The 14578-nt window shown below is 35.2% G+C and overlaps 1 protein-coding gene across 1 annotated transcript in view; it reads right to left on the bottom strand.

Annotated features, from left to right (window-relative positions):
- The window catches only part of LOC123702208 (dynactin subunit 1), a 46225-nt gene that overhangs the window by 30780 nt on the left and 867 nt on the right, over nt 1-14578 (bottom strand). The window contains exons 3-10 of the mRNA XM_045649888.1: nt 14137-14273; nt 11925-11957; nt 8948-9004; nt 5132-5243; nt 4568-4684; nt 3687-3884; nt 3125-3335; nt 761-903 (exon numbers count right to left, since the gene is read on the bottom strand). Of these exons, the coding sequence (XP_045505844.1) occupies nt 761-903; nt 3125-3335; nt 3687-3884; nt 4568-4684; nt 5132-5243; nt 8948-9004; nt 11925-11957; nt 14137-14273 (1008 nt within the window). The remainder of the gene's footprint in view (nt 1-760; nt 904-3124; nt 3336-3686; nt 3885-4567; nt 4685-5131; nt 5244-8947; nt 9005-11924; nt 11958-14136; nt 14274-14578) is intronic.

Genomic DNA, 14578 nt, shown 5'->3' with positions numbered 1-14578 from the left:
CGTGTGTTAAATCTGAGCATACGTGTGTGTGCACTACACGCTGCCCTACCTACTGTTCTTTTGTGTTTATACAGGGTTACTTGTAAAACACCAGCAACCTCGCAGGACAAGATAGCTAACATCATAAGTAACAACATTTGTTCTACAACTATAATTGCAATAAATTATTTTTAAATGATTTTTTAAGCTTTTATTGTACTCTCCTAACATTTGTAAGTCTATGTTCTATTCATTATCGAAAGGACGACGCGACGCCCCCTTCCCCCTCTCGTTCGCTTCTTGTTTACGTATAATTTTTGGGATGCGCGTAGAGTTTATAATATACAAACGGAAAATTAAATGAATATTTATTTTTGTATGAAAATAAAATCTAACAAATTATCAAAAGTCGTAGAACAAATGTTACTTATGATGTTAGCTATCTTGTCCTGCGAGGTTGCTGGTGTTTTACAAGTAGCCCTGTATACGTGTGTGTGTGTGTGTGTGTCTCACCTTCTGCATCTTCTGCATGGCGTGCTTGTCGTGCGCGGACAGGTCCCGGAGCCGCACTAAGGTCTCGCGCATGCGCACGTTCTGCTGCTGCAGCTGGCGCACCTCGTAGCCGGTCGTGTGTGTGTGTGTCTCACCTTCTGCATCTTCTGCATGGCGTGCTTGTCGTGCGCGGACAGGTCCCGGAGCCGCACTAAGGTCTCGCGCATGCGCACGTTCTGCTGCTGCAGCTGGCGCACCTCGTAGCCGGTCGTGTGTGTGTGTGTCTCACCTTCTGCATCTTCTGCATGGCGTGCTTGTCGTGCGCGGACAGGTCCCGGAGCCGCACTAAGGTCTCGCGCATGCGCACGTTCTGCTGCTGCAGCTGGCGCACCTCGTAGCCGGTCGCGCCGTCGCCCGCTGCGTACGGGTGCTCTGGTCAGCGGTAGGACGTGGATTATGGACGCATGCTCGCTCCCTTGGGTTTGTTTGTTTGTCGATGGTCTATGGTCTATTGTCGATTGTCTTTTGGTCAGTGGTAGCGTTGCTTGTTTATCTCTTGTTCTTATCTGTGGTCTAGTGTCTACGGTGTTTTGTCGATTGTCTTTTGTTGACTATTATGTCGTGTTATGTCGATGGTCTCTTGTCGATTGATGATAGTCGATTGATGATAGTCGATTGTCTTTTGTCGATTGTCTGTGATCGATTATGTTATCTTCAAAAACTACTGGATTACAGTGTTATCTGTACTATGTATTTTGTTATTAAGGAGATTATTTAGAACATTCGACTCTTTTGTTCGTTTCTGTCATGTCATTGAGTCAGTCAAGATGCCTATTATATCAAAAAGAAAAATTATGACCTATTCTAGGCGAATGACGAAAAAGTTAATTAATCATATAATGAAAAAAGTAATCAGCCAATAAGCAGAATAAATATTTTAAAGGGAAAGTTACAAAAATTTCTGTAAGTAGGTATATTTTCACGTCACAGTCAGTTTTATAAATACTGTGTTTATCTCATCATCAGTCAAGGGAGCATGTTGACAGAAACACAAAACAACATGCAACAAATAATAAAACAGATGAATAAATATATTGTTTCAAATGAGTTAAATACCATTGTTTATTTAAAAAACAAACTTTCAATAATTACTTACTTTCAACTCTACTTTAGAATAATTATAAAAACAGCTTTCAGTGAGGACTCAGTTGAAACAAATGAACAAAAAATGAAATATAAATATACGTGTATAAATTATATAACAAATAGCGCAAATACAGACAAATGGTATAAAAAAAAATGTGTGCGTGTACTAGTACACACGTAAGAAGTGAAACTTCTTTATGACCTTATTTTTCAAAAAATAATTTACTCTATGCAACTTTAGAAATACGTCGAATCACGCGTGGTAGGGATGAGAAAAAGATGGCGCGTAACGGAAAAAAGTCACGCGTTACGAAAAAATGTTACACTAAATTTTTTTCCAACCCCGATAAAGAAGTTTCACTTCAAAAATGCCAAAACATAAACATACTAAATGCTATAATTTTATTGGTATATTGCTATAAATATGCACTTAGTAATTCTATTATTTCATTAATACTAAAAAATATACTAGAAACTCCAACTTCTATTGGCTATATCTGCGCTTGATATAGTTAGCCACACACACATTGACACACAGACACACATACGTACACTTTTTAACTGTGCGAACAGTTCTATAATGCGAAAATAAATACATATATAAGAAAGCGATATAGGGAATATATTTAAAATACTAATATTTAAAAAAAATATATAAAAAATTGTTTGAAATACCTCAAAAGGCTTCCTTACCCCTCTCTGCATATTTAATAATATTGCATGTACTAGTTCAGTTCAGTTTAATTTATAAATAAGTATTTGTCTTGGGCGATTAATTCTACCACTCTTTTCTCTGCCCTATTCTAAACTATTTTGTAATTTTCTGTGGAAAAATTGAAAATTCTAAAATCAAGAAGATCTTTTTTTAACATACTACATGCAACCTTAAACTTCAAACTTATAACGAAACTACCTAACCTACTAACCTAAGCAAAAAAAAAAAATGTGCGTGTACTAGTGTACACACGTAAAACGTGAAACTTTTTTATGACCTTATTTCTCAAAAAATAATTTACTATATGCAACTTTACAGAAATACGTCGAATCACGCGTGGTAGGGATAAGAAAAAGATGGCGCGTAACGGAAAAATGTCACGCGTTACGAAAAAAATGTTACACTAAATTTTTTTCCAACCCCGATAAAGAAGTTTCACTTCAAAAAATAGTGGTATCTCCAGGATTGCTTTCTCCAGTTTCCTCCGGCGCTGTTAGATCCTAAAATGTAAACTTCTTTTTCTTACGCTCTTATTTCTTTCTTTCTTTTTAATATTATGTAACCTATCTCTAGGCTCTAGCATACGACAATCCTACCGAGCTATCCAACCTATCTTTAGGATACCTGTCATCACTATCGACCTATCCAATGCTCTAGGATACGACCTACCCGCAAAAGCACACAACCTATCCACCTGATACTTATCCTCCCTAAACACCCGACCTATCCTCCTTATTAAACTATCCAAGCTAGCTCTAGCTGACCTATCCTCCCTAAAGCCCCAACACTCACGTATATTGCCACCAGCCTCCATCTCGGCCCTCATCAGCTGCAGATCCAGGGTTGCTTCTTCCAGCTTCTCCCTGCACTGTTCCAACTCCATTTGTAGTGCTTCAGCTCTTTCTTCGGCCATTTCTTTATCGAGCGCCGCCATTTCGGCTGCTTCTTGTAGTTCGGCGGTTTCATCGTTGTGCTGTTCTAGCGCCTCTTGTAGTTCACGGATCTGGTAAAAGAAAGAAAGAAAATATATTTTAGTTACCATTTATTTATTATTTAAATATCATAACGCAGTTCATTTGTCAAGCCAATCACACGGGTCAGAAGTGAAACTTCTTTGGCATGATTCAAAGATACCAAACTCGTCGCTTTACTCCATGACGTGACGGTATAACGGATAATCTATAAAATACGGTAAAATAGCCAAAAATACCTCTTGCTGAAGGCAAACCCTCTTGCAAGTCCCTCTGCACCTGCGCAATTCATTAGCTTGTTCCACCTGTAACCTGACTCTCTCCAGCTGCTATCGAAACTTGCCTAATTTTTGGGAAAAAATAATATAAAAATACAAAAATACCTCTTGTTTCGCCCTCTGCAAGTCCCTCTGCAGCTGCGCTTGCGACTCCATAATCTTCGTCTTGAACTCATTGGCTTGTTCCAGCTGTAACCTGACTCGCTCCAGTTCGCGCAGCTTCTCGCGGTCTTCCGAACGACGGACCTTCAGCGTTTCCAGTTTCTCCTTGAGATCTTCGACTTCGGATTTGAGGTTGGTTATCTGGAATGGGAAAACAAAGTGATAATTTTCAAGTAGAATGAACTCGCTTCAAAAGTTTTGTCAAACTTTACTTTTATCTAATTTTCAAATTCATAACAAAAATTGAATGAAATAAAGGCCTATTAAGTGACCACAAAAATTTAACAAAATTAAGTCCTATCGTCCACGTGATACACTTTCTCTCGACAATAAGTAATGCAAGACTAATTAGAGACCGTACGTTTTATTTTAACCGTACCTACATAATTATGTGTATTGTGTAGAAACAATCAAAACTATACATATACGCGAAGCGCCTACGTCGAGCGACAACGACGTGCGCTGCGATAAAAAATTATCTTGCAGAGCGGCAACGTCGTTACGGCCGCTTGACATACATTCGTCTTGTCGATCGGCAACGTTGCATCAGCCGCTCAAAATGTGTTTGTTGTTCAGAGCGGCAACGTCGCGGCAGCCGCGCGATATGCGTTTGTTGTTCAGAGCGGCAACGTCGCTCCGATTGCTCATCATGTGATGGATGTGCGAAGAGGCAACGTAAGCCGCTCGACATGCGTTCGTCGCGCGTTAATTAATCTAGGTTTGCTAACGGTTGATCATTCGAATTTTCTAGAATATTTTTCAGCCTGTAAGTATATCTGTATTTTTTTGCATTTTTTTTTTTTATAAATAATACAACACCATACCTCCTGCTGCGCCTGCAAATTGGCCAGCTTCTCCTCAGCTGCCGTGGTGTTCGTCTGCGGCGACGTGATGCTCTGACCCGGCGTGAACTGCGGCGTAAGTGTTTCTACGAATCCGGTCTGTGGAGATAGCGTCGAATTTAGGGCGAAATATAATTCAAAATTACTTTAACAAGGAAATAGTCTAAAATAAATAGAGAATCTATATTACACATATACATAACTAGCTGTTCTTCACAGTTTTAGCCTTCTTCGATAAATGGGCTATCACACCGAAAGAATTTTTCAAGTCGGACCAGTAATTACTGAGATTAGCGCGCTCAAACAAACAAACAAACTCTTCGGCTTTATAATATTAGTATAGAATTATAGATAGAAAAAATGTGAGCTGCCACAGGACACCTGGCAGATGTGAAACATTGACATTTTTTACGATGAATTTAGTGAAAGCACTATTGCATATCGACTATGTTTATATACCATCATATGGCGTGACGAAGCGACGCTACGCCAGATATTAGTTTCACGTGCGCTTACAGATTTTTCACATCAAAATAATGTGTTTACCTCAACGAACGAAGCCCTCTTGCTAGTCAGGTCCGGTGACGTCGCCCGCTCAGTGGTCGGCGAGACGAACGACGTCAACGATTGCCGACTGCTCGCCAGCGATGTCCTGGAACTGGTAGCCATATTGTAAGGAACGGCACAGGGTTGGATTGGCACAAGTACTACTATAAAAGCAGATTGACGCTACACCGTGTGGCGACTTAAACTTGAACGGTGGAAGAAAGCATCGTGAGGAAACCGACATGTCGAACAATCAAAAGTTCCACGACATGTGACGTTTACCAACCCGCAGTTGGCCAGCGTGGTGGATTATGGCCTGTACCCTCACAGGCCCGGCACGGTGTAGCGTGAATCATGCTTATCTGAGCGTATGTGGATGGTTATTAGATGCACATTTTGATGGATAAAGACAAACATCTTGAACGAATTTTAAAAATCTCTCATCAACAGTTGATAATTCTTGTTTATTTTTCGATAATTATTTAGGCCGAAACGTTTAAATCAAATACCTACTAATGAAGTTAATTCTTCAGGATTGTAATATTACACTTAAATCGATTATATGTTTCATTAAATATTAAACACGAGCAAATGTACATCTAATAACATCATCAGTCATAATTTACTATAAGAAACTGCTTCAAGTATTTTACTGCTTAATTAAAGGACTTACTTTATTTAGTTTTTCTTCAAAGATTTTGATAAATAAGTTTTTCGCAATATAATTGAAACAGTGCCATAGCATATCTTAAGCTATTTACACATAGTGTTTATAAACAATGGTGCTCTTTTAAATAAATGTGCTTAGCATTTCCGAATACACTGAAAGATAATGAAACAAACTGCTTGGAAGAAAACAAGCGAAATAACAATGCAGACAAATTATTGGAATTATCGATAAAGTCTGATAAGCGAATGTACCTCAATAAATAATTTTGTAACATACATCGTTTTTGTTATTACAAATTTTGTTTTTATTATTGAAAAAAAAACTTTACAAAATGCCACATTGGTTCTATAAAAATAAACTAATTAAATAAACATATTTCAATATTCAGAACATTACAGTATTTCCAACTCAAATTCCAAAACGATGTATGCTTATTGTTCATAATACAAGTACATAGAAATTATAAAATGACACAAACACATAGTAAAACGATCACCAAGACAATACATTTCTAGGAAGCACCATTACTTTCAATTTCAACCTTACTCCTTTATCACTTGAATTGATTTTTAAATGCACTTATATTATAGCCAAGGCCACGGCTTCAAGGACTTTTACAGCAGACTTTAAAACTGCCTTTTGTAAGGAACCATTTCTTACATATCGGAAATTAAAATGTCTTTACTACGTGACAATTGCGACTATACTAGGTACTATTATATAATGTAGATTCTTAAAAAAAACTTTTCCTCGATCACGAATGCTATAATTCACACTTCAGTTGAGTTAAACTTTTTTTGTTGCAATTTACTATTGAGATTTGGGCAACAATCAAGTCGAACTAATTTGGACAAAAAATCTAGTAGAAAATACTGCCTTTTGGGCATATTAGAACTTAGACACACTTTTCTTAAAATGTATAAAAATAACTTCTTTAAAAATATCCGACTTCAAAAACGGAAAATTAAAAATAAAAATAGATTTGATATTATTTATTACTTCATATTATTTAGATGTGCTATTTATTAAACAGGTTTGATGTCGGTTTAATAATAAGTGCTTAAGGCAGCCATAAGAGCGCCTGTCGCCTGTATCTCTACCAGACAACCTGGTGGTCAAGTAAAAGCAGTGATAGTATAAATATAGTTTATAGAATAAGAACATTTAACCCCCCCAGCGGCCCGATCGGTCCACGACACAATAGATTTTCTATTGTGTGATGTGTCTGTGATTCCGGGGGCTGAGTTATTACATATAGAGCATGATGATATGATGCAATATAGAGCTTGTTGCCTTGAAAATACTATAAGTGCATTTAAAACAGAATACAAAAAAGAAACAATGCGTAAACAAAAGATTCTTAAGTATATAGCTGGTTATTTACAAGAACATAAAAACATAAACGAAAACATTTCATATTGTCTCTGGTACCACATTATGGTATATCACGTTCATTTGTTGTCTCTGGTTATCTTAAATTTATTTACTTCAAATAATAAAGAAACGTTTGCAAATATTTTTTTTTTATTTAGTAATCTACAAACGTCTTGTAAATCAATAAAATAACAAATATAAATAATCTATTCTACGATTTATTTTAAGAAATTCTAATATAAAGAACACTATTAGCAGTATCAAAGAAATATATTAACATATCAAACGCAAAAATAATGTTCAAAATTTGCAATTTCAATTTTTTACAAACAAAATAAAACAATATTTTGAAACTAATCATAACAAATCACGTGCTTATGAAAATAATAACAACGCAAAAAAAGGCAGATACACACGTACCTGCCACAGGGGCAAAGTCGGAGCAATTTCAGTTGTAGCCGAATTATGACCTCCTATTCCAAGACAGATTACGCCGAAAATTGAACTGAACTGAACGTAAACTCACTGCGAATAAGAGGTCATAATGCCTGTTCTCTAAATTGCCCCTGCTTGCCTATACACATCACAATTAAGGAGCCAATTACGGGTGCAATTCCAATATTGCCCCTGCTGCAGGTATGTGTGTAACCCGCATAAGAAAAAAATAGAACAAATAAAGAATCACAAAGCGTAGCTTATTCAGAAGATGTTATTAATGAAACCGTCAAGGTGCATTGAATTTTTTTTCTGAATAAACTTTTTTTTAAATATAATTTTAGAGTGCGTTTTATATACACGTGCTGTAGTTATTCATATGGTATTCTATAAATAATCAGATGCACAAAATAGTTTAGTTACTATCCCACCTCTCACGCTAACGGCAATCAGACGAACAGGATAGGTTATGGACAAGGTTGTCAAAAAGTTGTGATAGCCCAGTACATCTGTATTTTAACAATCTTGATTATCTTTTAATATCCATTACAAAAATTATGACTAATAAGTACCTTTTGGGGCTAGACTGAAAAAAAAACGAAAAGTTGTAACGACACTTTTTGCTATAGCCACACCCCGGACACTCCATACAAAATTATAGTTTTGACAGTCACACTGTAGAGACTGCAAATGTGTGTGTAAACTCTTTATGGTTGGCACATTTGTGACTAGCATAAAAAAAAATTCGCGTTTTTCTGATGAAATACATCCGTAAACAGCACAATATCTAACCATTTTCTACGAAAAACGATAATCACAAATCCAAAATAATAAAATTGCTTTAAGTCAATTTGATTAATGTTGTCAATCTTCGTTGCGTTTCGTCTAAAGACGTCGTTGGTATCGTCCTTGCGGGGAAATGGGTACCATAACATGTCTGATCGTGCGGGGTGAGGTAAGTGTTTAATTTTGGCGGGAGGCGGAGAGTGTCCGTTCTGTAGCGTTTAGCTACTATTATGTATTCTGTGCTATAGCTGTAAGCCGTGCGACGTGCGCGTGTTTCTCTGTCTGTCTCTTTCTAACTTAAAACTTCGTTTCATGCGGGTGTCGCTTAACACCCCTCAAGTTTTTTTTTTTTTAATAAATATCTTCAATCTCTTTAAGATATGAAGAAGAGATATATGTTTATCATTTCAAAACTAGAATAGGTTGGATTTGAAATCTGGAATTTGAATCTTCTCCTTTTTTATTTCTTTGGAAATCTTGTCTTACATACTTACATGTGCATCTGACTACTTACATCTATACACGCATATAGTATCAATATAATCTATTACCTGGACATAGACAAGGTTCCCGTTTTCGACTGCGCCGGCGACGCTTTTCGACGCACCCTTAGCGACCGATTAATATAATGTTAGAGGACATTGCTATCCGACTTTAAATTTGTGGAAATTTCTCTTTTATGTTAATACAAAATATAGCTTTTCATGAGCATATCCAAGACATGAATAATTCTAAAAAAAAAAACAACGTGTGTGCCGAGGCCGAGCACACGTGTCAAAAGTGAAACTTCTATTGCAAGATTCGAAGATACCAAAATCGTCGCCTTACTCCATGACGTGACGGCATTGCCATGACGCGAACATGAAAGTTTACTATCAACGCGCCTAAAGAAGTTTCACTTCAAAAAAATATAGAAGACTTACTTATTGAAAATATTTTTCTTATAAAGTATATAATTTATAATATTTGCTGTATTACAGCAATAGTTGGATATGCTCATTGCTCATGATGTAAGGCAAATGAGCAGACATTCAATATATGAAAAAATAGAATGACCTTTTCACTTCTAGTAGTCACTAAAATATGCAAATACCAGAACCATTTTTGTCTCTTCAGACCTGTAATGTCTAAATAGACACACACACAGATACCGACAATAATGAATTAATAAAAAATCGACCATAATCCTCAATATAACAATGTTTATAAATACATAGTTACACCCATTATGAACAAAAAAGTTTCAAAATGAACAGAACATAATTCTCCCTATCCACTATATATTTTACTAGCTGTGCCGCGCGGTTTCACCCGCGTGGCTCTGCTCCTGTTGGTCTTAGCGTGATAATATATAGCCTATATTACTCGTGGATAATGTAGGTTTCGAATGGTGAAAGAATTTTTAAAATCGGTCCAGTAGTTTATGAGCATATTCATTACAATCAAACATACAGACAAAGTTTTCCTCTTTATAATATGTATTAGTGTAGATAAGAAATTGAATACTTATCACCAAAAGTGTTACAATGACATTCTTACACTTACTTTAAAAAGCTCATTTGCCTTACCTTATTTTATCCAAAAAATGTCATCAATTTAACAAAAAACCCACTCAAAACTTTAAACTCGGATACGTTATTAGACACAACTCTATAGCATGTAATCGGGGTGTGCAAAACTAGTAATTGTGTAATATCCAACAATAATTATACTTTGGTATTCGTTACACTTGCGTGTTGAAATTCTTTATAATTTATGTTCTGGCAACAAATTATTTGACGCCTTTGACGTTAAATTAATAAAAAAATATCTATTCACATTTCTTTTGGCCATTAGATAACCCTTTTTTATTATGTTTTGTTCTCATGAAAATACTAATTGCGCGGACATAAAAAATATACGAAAGATACATTTTTACATCTGCTTAAACTTCGTGCATTTGATATTTTACACGGACACAATCTGTCCCAGTGTTTATATTTTAATAACTAAAATATAAATTACTAGCTGTGCCCCGCGGTTTTACCCTCATTGTTCCGCTCATGTTGGTCTTAGCGTGATGATAAATGGGCTATCTAACACCGAAATAATTTTTCAATTCGGAGTAATTCCTGAGATTAGCGTTAGTTTTAAACAAACAAACTCTTCAGCTTAATAATATTAGCTAATGGATAACAAGATATGCAACATGAAGTAAAACGAACACCATTTCTAATCGATATTACCTAGTGGATAAATAGATCTTAAAAAATACACAGTTTACACAGAGCAAAGCACATCGCATCGTCATTTAATATTTATTTTATTAAAAAGATGACAACCCGTGTTTCACCTGTGGGTTGCCACTTTTAGAGTGTAAATATAATTTCTCATCTCAAATTATATACGTATTTCTATAGTAAAATATAATTTATTTTAAACAACATAAAATCAATAAAATTAAAAACATAACATATGATTTGATATTTAAAATCCTACTAATATTATAAATGCGAAAGTTTGTATGGATGTATGGATGTATGGATGTATGGATGTATGGATGTTTGTTACTCTTTCACGTAAAAACTACTGAACCGATTACAATGAAATTTAGCACACATATAGAGGGTAACTTGGATTAACACATAGGATAGTTTTTATCCCGGAAATCCCACGGGAACGGAAACTATGCGGGTTTTCCTTTGCAAACGCGGGCGAAGCCGCGGGCGGAAATCTAGTTTACTAAATAATTTTATTATCCTACTATTTTTAATAGCATTTAATCACATTCTTAGTACCTATGTAGTAACACAAATCTAGCGTCGTAACACCATAGAATAGAGAAGAAATAGACATGAAAAAGTTTTCATAATGGACTAAACTTGACTATGTTTTACCAAATGTTTTAAGCTTACGTTGTTAGTAGCTGTTTCCACTTTAAGTTGCATTCTACCAAACCGTAGTTGAAGATCATGTTTATTTTATTGTTCTTTATAATAATAACTAGCTTACCGCCCGCGGCTTCGCCCGCTTTCTCTAAAACGATTAGAGATTTAAACTATCCTATCTCTCAAGTTGGATCGAACTGCATATGGTGTGCGAATTTTATTATAATCGGTTAAGTGGTTTAGGAGTCCATTGAGGACAAACATTGTGACACGAGATTTATATATATTAAGATTGCAGTCATAAGCAGGCTACGGCTGGTGTCCCACGACACATTAAAGTTCTTTAAAGGACCTGCGTGTTGGACCACGTAAGCATGACCGGGTATCTTCCTTATGGTGGTAATTTCTCTACTTAAAAAAAAACTTCTCTATTCCATAGTTTACAAGCGTAAGGGTGCTTTTCCACTACAGATGTTCGTGGATGCATTGCGAGCGATGTGTTTGTAAAGAACCAATCATAACGCTTCAAACGCTAAATAAAGCGATACTATTGGTTGTTTTCAAACACATACCTCGCTGCGCATCCTCGCATATCTTTGGTGGAAATGCACCCTAAGTGCGAGCGAAGCTTGTACATGTGCACTAGTGTTATAGTACTTACGTAGTCGGTCTAGACCTCTGCGCGACTGTTATACTAGCAAACAAACACACACGTTAGATCTACAGTTAATGGGGAGGGGAATTAAAAATTATAGGGTCATTTTATTAGTATTTAAAAATTGCAAATATGGTATTGCAAATTCGAGCAGCAACCTTTTTTTATTGTTATATGCGAACATAATGAGTAAAATAATTAAATATATTAGATAAATATTAATTATAATAAACTAGACTTATTTTATACTAAGGTTATCATAAAATCAAAAACAATTTTAAATATAATATCATCAGCTTATTCCTAACTTAACTACAACATGTACAATTTTTAATTCCCATCGCGAAAATCTAATAATGATCGCTAAAAATTAAAACTATTAATAAGACACGTTTAAAAAAAACTCACATTAAAGCCTTAGGCCGGTTGCAGAGCTTCACCGACCATGAGTGCGTACGTCAGTCGCGCTTGTCATATGTATGGAAATTCATAGAACCGTTCATAGCTAGACCGACCATACGCACGCGTATTTCCATACATATGACAAGCGCGACTGACGTACGCACTGATGGTAGGTGAAGCTCTGCAACCGGCCTTATATTCATGGTAAACATTTGTTCAGCAACAGTTGAGCAACAATGTTGCTTATACGTTGTTTCAATGTTGCTGGGAACTTTTTAATGATATTGCTGGTTGGACGAGAGCATTTCAATATGCGTTATTTATTCCGCCTCCATCATTGTCGCACGAAATTACTCTTAACCTTAGTTAAATAGAATAATTTAATATCCCTATGCTTAAAACAATTAAGTGAAGTCCCGTGTCCCCTAGTGGGGTAAGGGACAGATGCATTATTGCATCTGTTTCACTGATCGATTTTCTTTAGGGACAAGTAGGTGATCAGCCTTCTGTGTCCGAGACATTTTTTTTCTTCGTCTCCACCGGGAATTGAACCCAGGGCCCGCGGTTCTATGCTCATGCCTCACCTGTATGTTTGTCATTTGTGTGTAACCGACTTTTTTGGACTCAATTATGGCCCACTTAAAACAGAGATATTTAAATCAAACTTTGATCTTATCAAGGATTGGTGACAATACAAAAATTTCATGACTTCTCATAGATTTTTTTTATGTATAAATTATTAATTTTATTTACTTTTACTTAAAATGTTTACCATGAATTTTGGCTTAAAATTTAATACATAATATCTAGCGTTAGCCTAGTTTTTTAAAATATACTTGCTTCGTATACCGTATATGTATAGTATATCTTTTGTTGCCACTTTCCAAATACTGACTCTTGGATGACGCACTTACAAATAACAGTATTACTAGTTATAAAAATTATAGAAATTTTTTTTATTCTATGACTAGTGTTGGCTGTAAGCAGAATTGAATAAAGTCATACAAGACTTTTATACATTTTATTCTATATTTCAAAAATATTGGTACTCAATTTTAGTTAATCTAATAATAATTTTAATCTAAAAATAATTTTTTTTTCTTGAAATTATGTCAAAGTTTAGTGTTACTTGTAGAAACGAAATTTTTAATAGTTTTTAAAATTGGATGTAGATAAATTCTCTGTATAATATAATGTTTCTAAATATATTGAACATATATTGGATTCTTCTAAATTTAATTGATAACTGCTTACAGCTTTATTAAGAAGTACGAAAAAAACATCTAAATTTTAATCTTTTATAATTTTGTATAATTTACACCAATCACAAGACACATTATACTAATAGAAATAAATGGAATGGAATCTTGTTGTATACATATGATTAAAATTAATAAAATTATGTATCATAATATTAAGATCAACTCATAATATTGAAGACTAAAATCAAGGGCACTAAAATTTGTTATAAATGCAAATATATCAATAAAATAAGTGATCTAAACTAAAGAGAACGTTTTAGATATTTAATTGTCTTTTTTTAATTTTACTTATAAAATCATCTAAAACGCCCGGGTCCAGTATTTCCTGGGATTTTAGCTTTTAAAGAAAAAAACTCTTCATCTTTATATTATTTGTTGTTAGAAATTAGACTTTTTCTTAACTATACTATGAATCCTGACTTTTTGTGCACAGCAAGTGTTGCCCAGTTCAAACTACACTCAGTAGAAAATTTGTAAAAAATTATAAAACGCATAATAATCCATTCAATTTATTTCCCAAACACATAAATACCGCAACTACACAACAAACATACCTGCTCAGCCGTCGGTTAGGTAGCGACGTCTTGATGTCCTCACTGGACGTCGTCATGGACGTCTCCATCGGATTGTCGTCACCGTCGAGCAGTTGGAGCTGCGTTTGCCGCACAAACATACCGTAGTTCTCTTGGCACTGAAATTTGTTTTCATTTGTCTTAGAGCGGCCATACACGGGCACTTCGAGCAGTTAACGTGCTTTCCGAATCGGTGGTAAATGTTAAAAATACTTACCTATGTAATGACGATTCGAAAGTGCTACTAAATAGTAGTCTAATTGAATAAATGAATGTTTGAGTTTGAGTTTGAGTTTGAGTTTGAAGTAACCAAACTCTTCAGCTTTTTTTTTACGTTGTTTTTATCTGCCCAGAAATCAGCTATACAGCTGGTCCTACTTAAAATAATAACTTGGTGCGCCACGCAGTTTCATCCTAGGATAAA

The sequence above is a fragment of the Colias croceus genome, chromosome 23, assembly GCF_905220415.1.
Source record: "Colias croceus chromosome 23, ilColCroc2.1".
Lineage (NCBI taxonomy): Eukaryota > Metazoa > Arthropoda > Insecta > Lepidoptera > Pieridae > Colias > Colias croceus.
The sequence above is the reverse complement of the archived record's forward strand: the minus strand, read 5'-3'. Positions and strand labels throughout refer to the sequence as shown.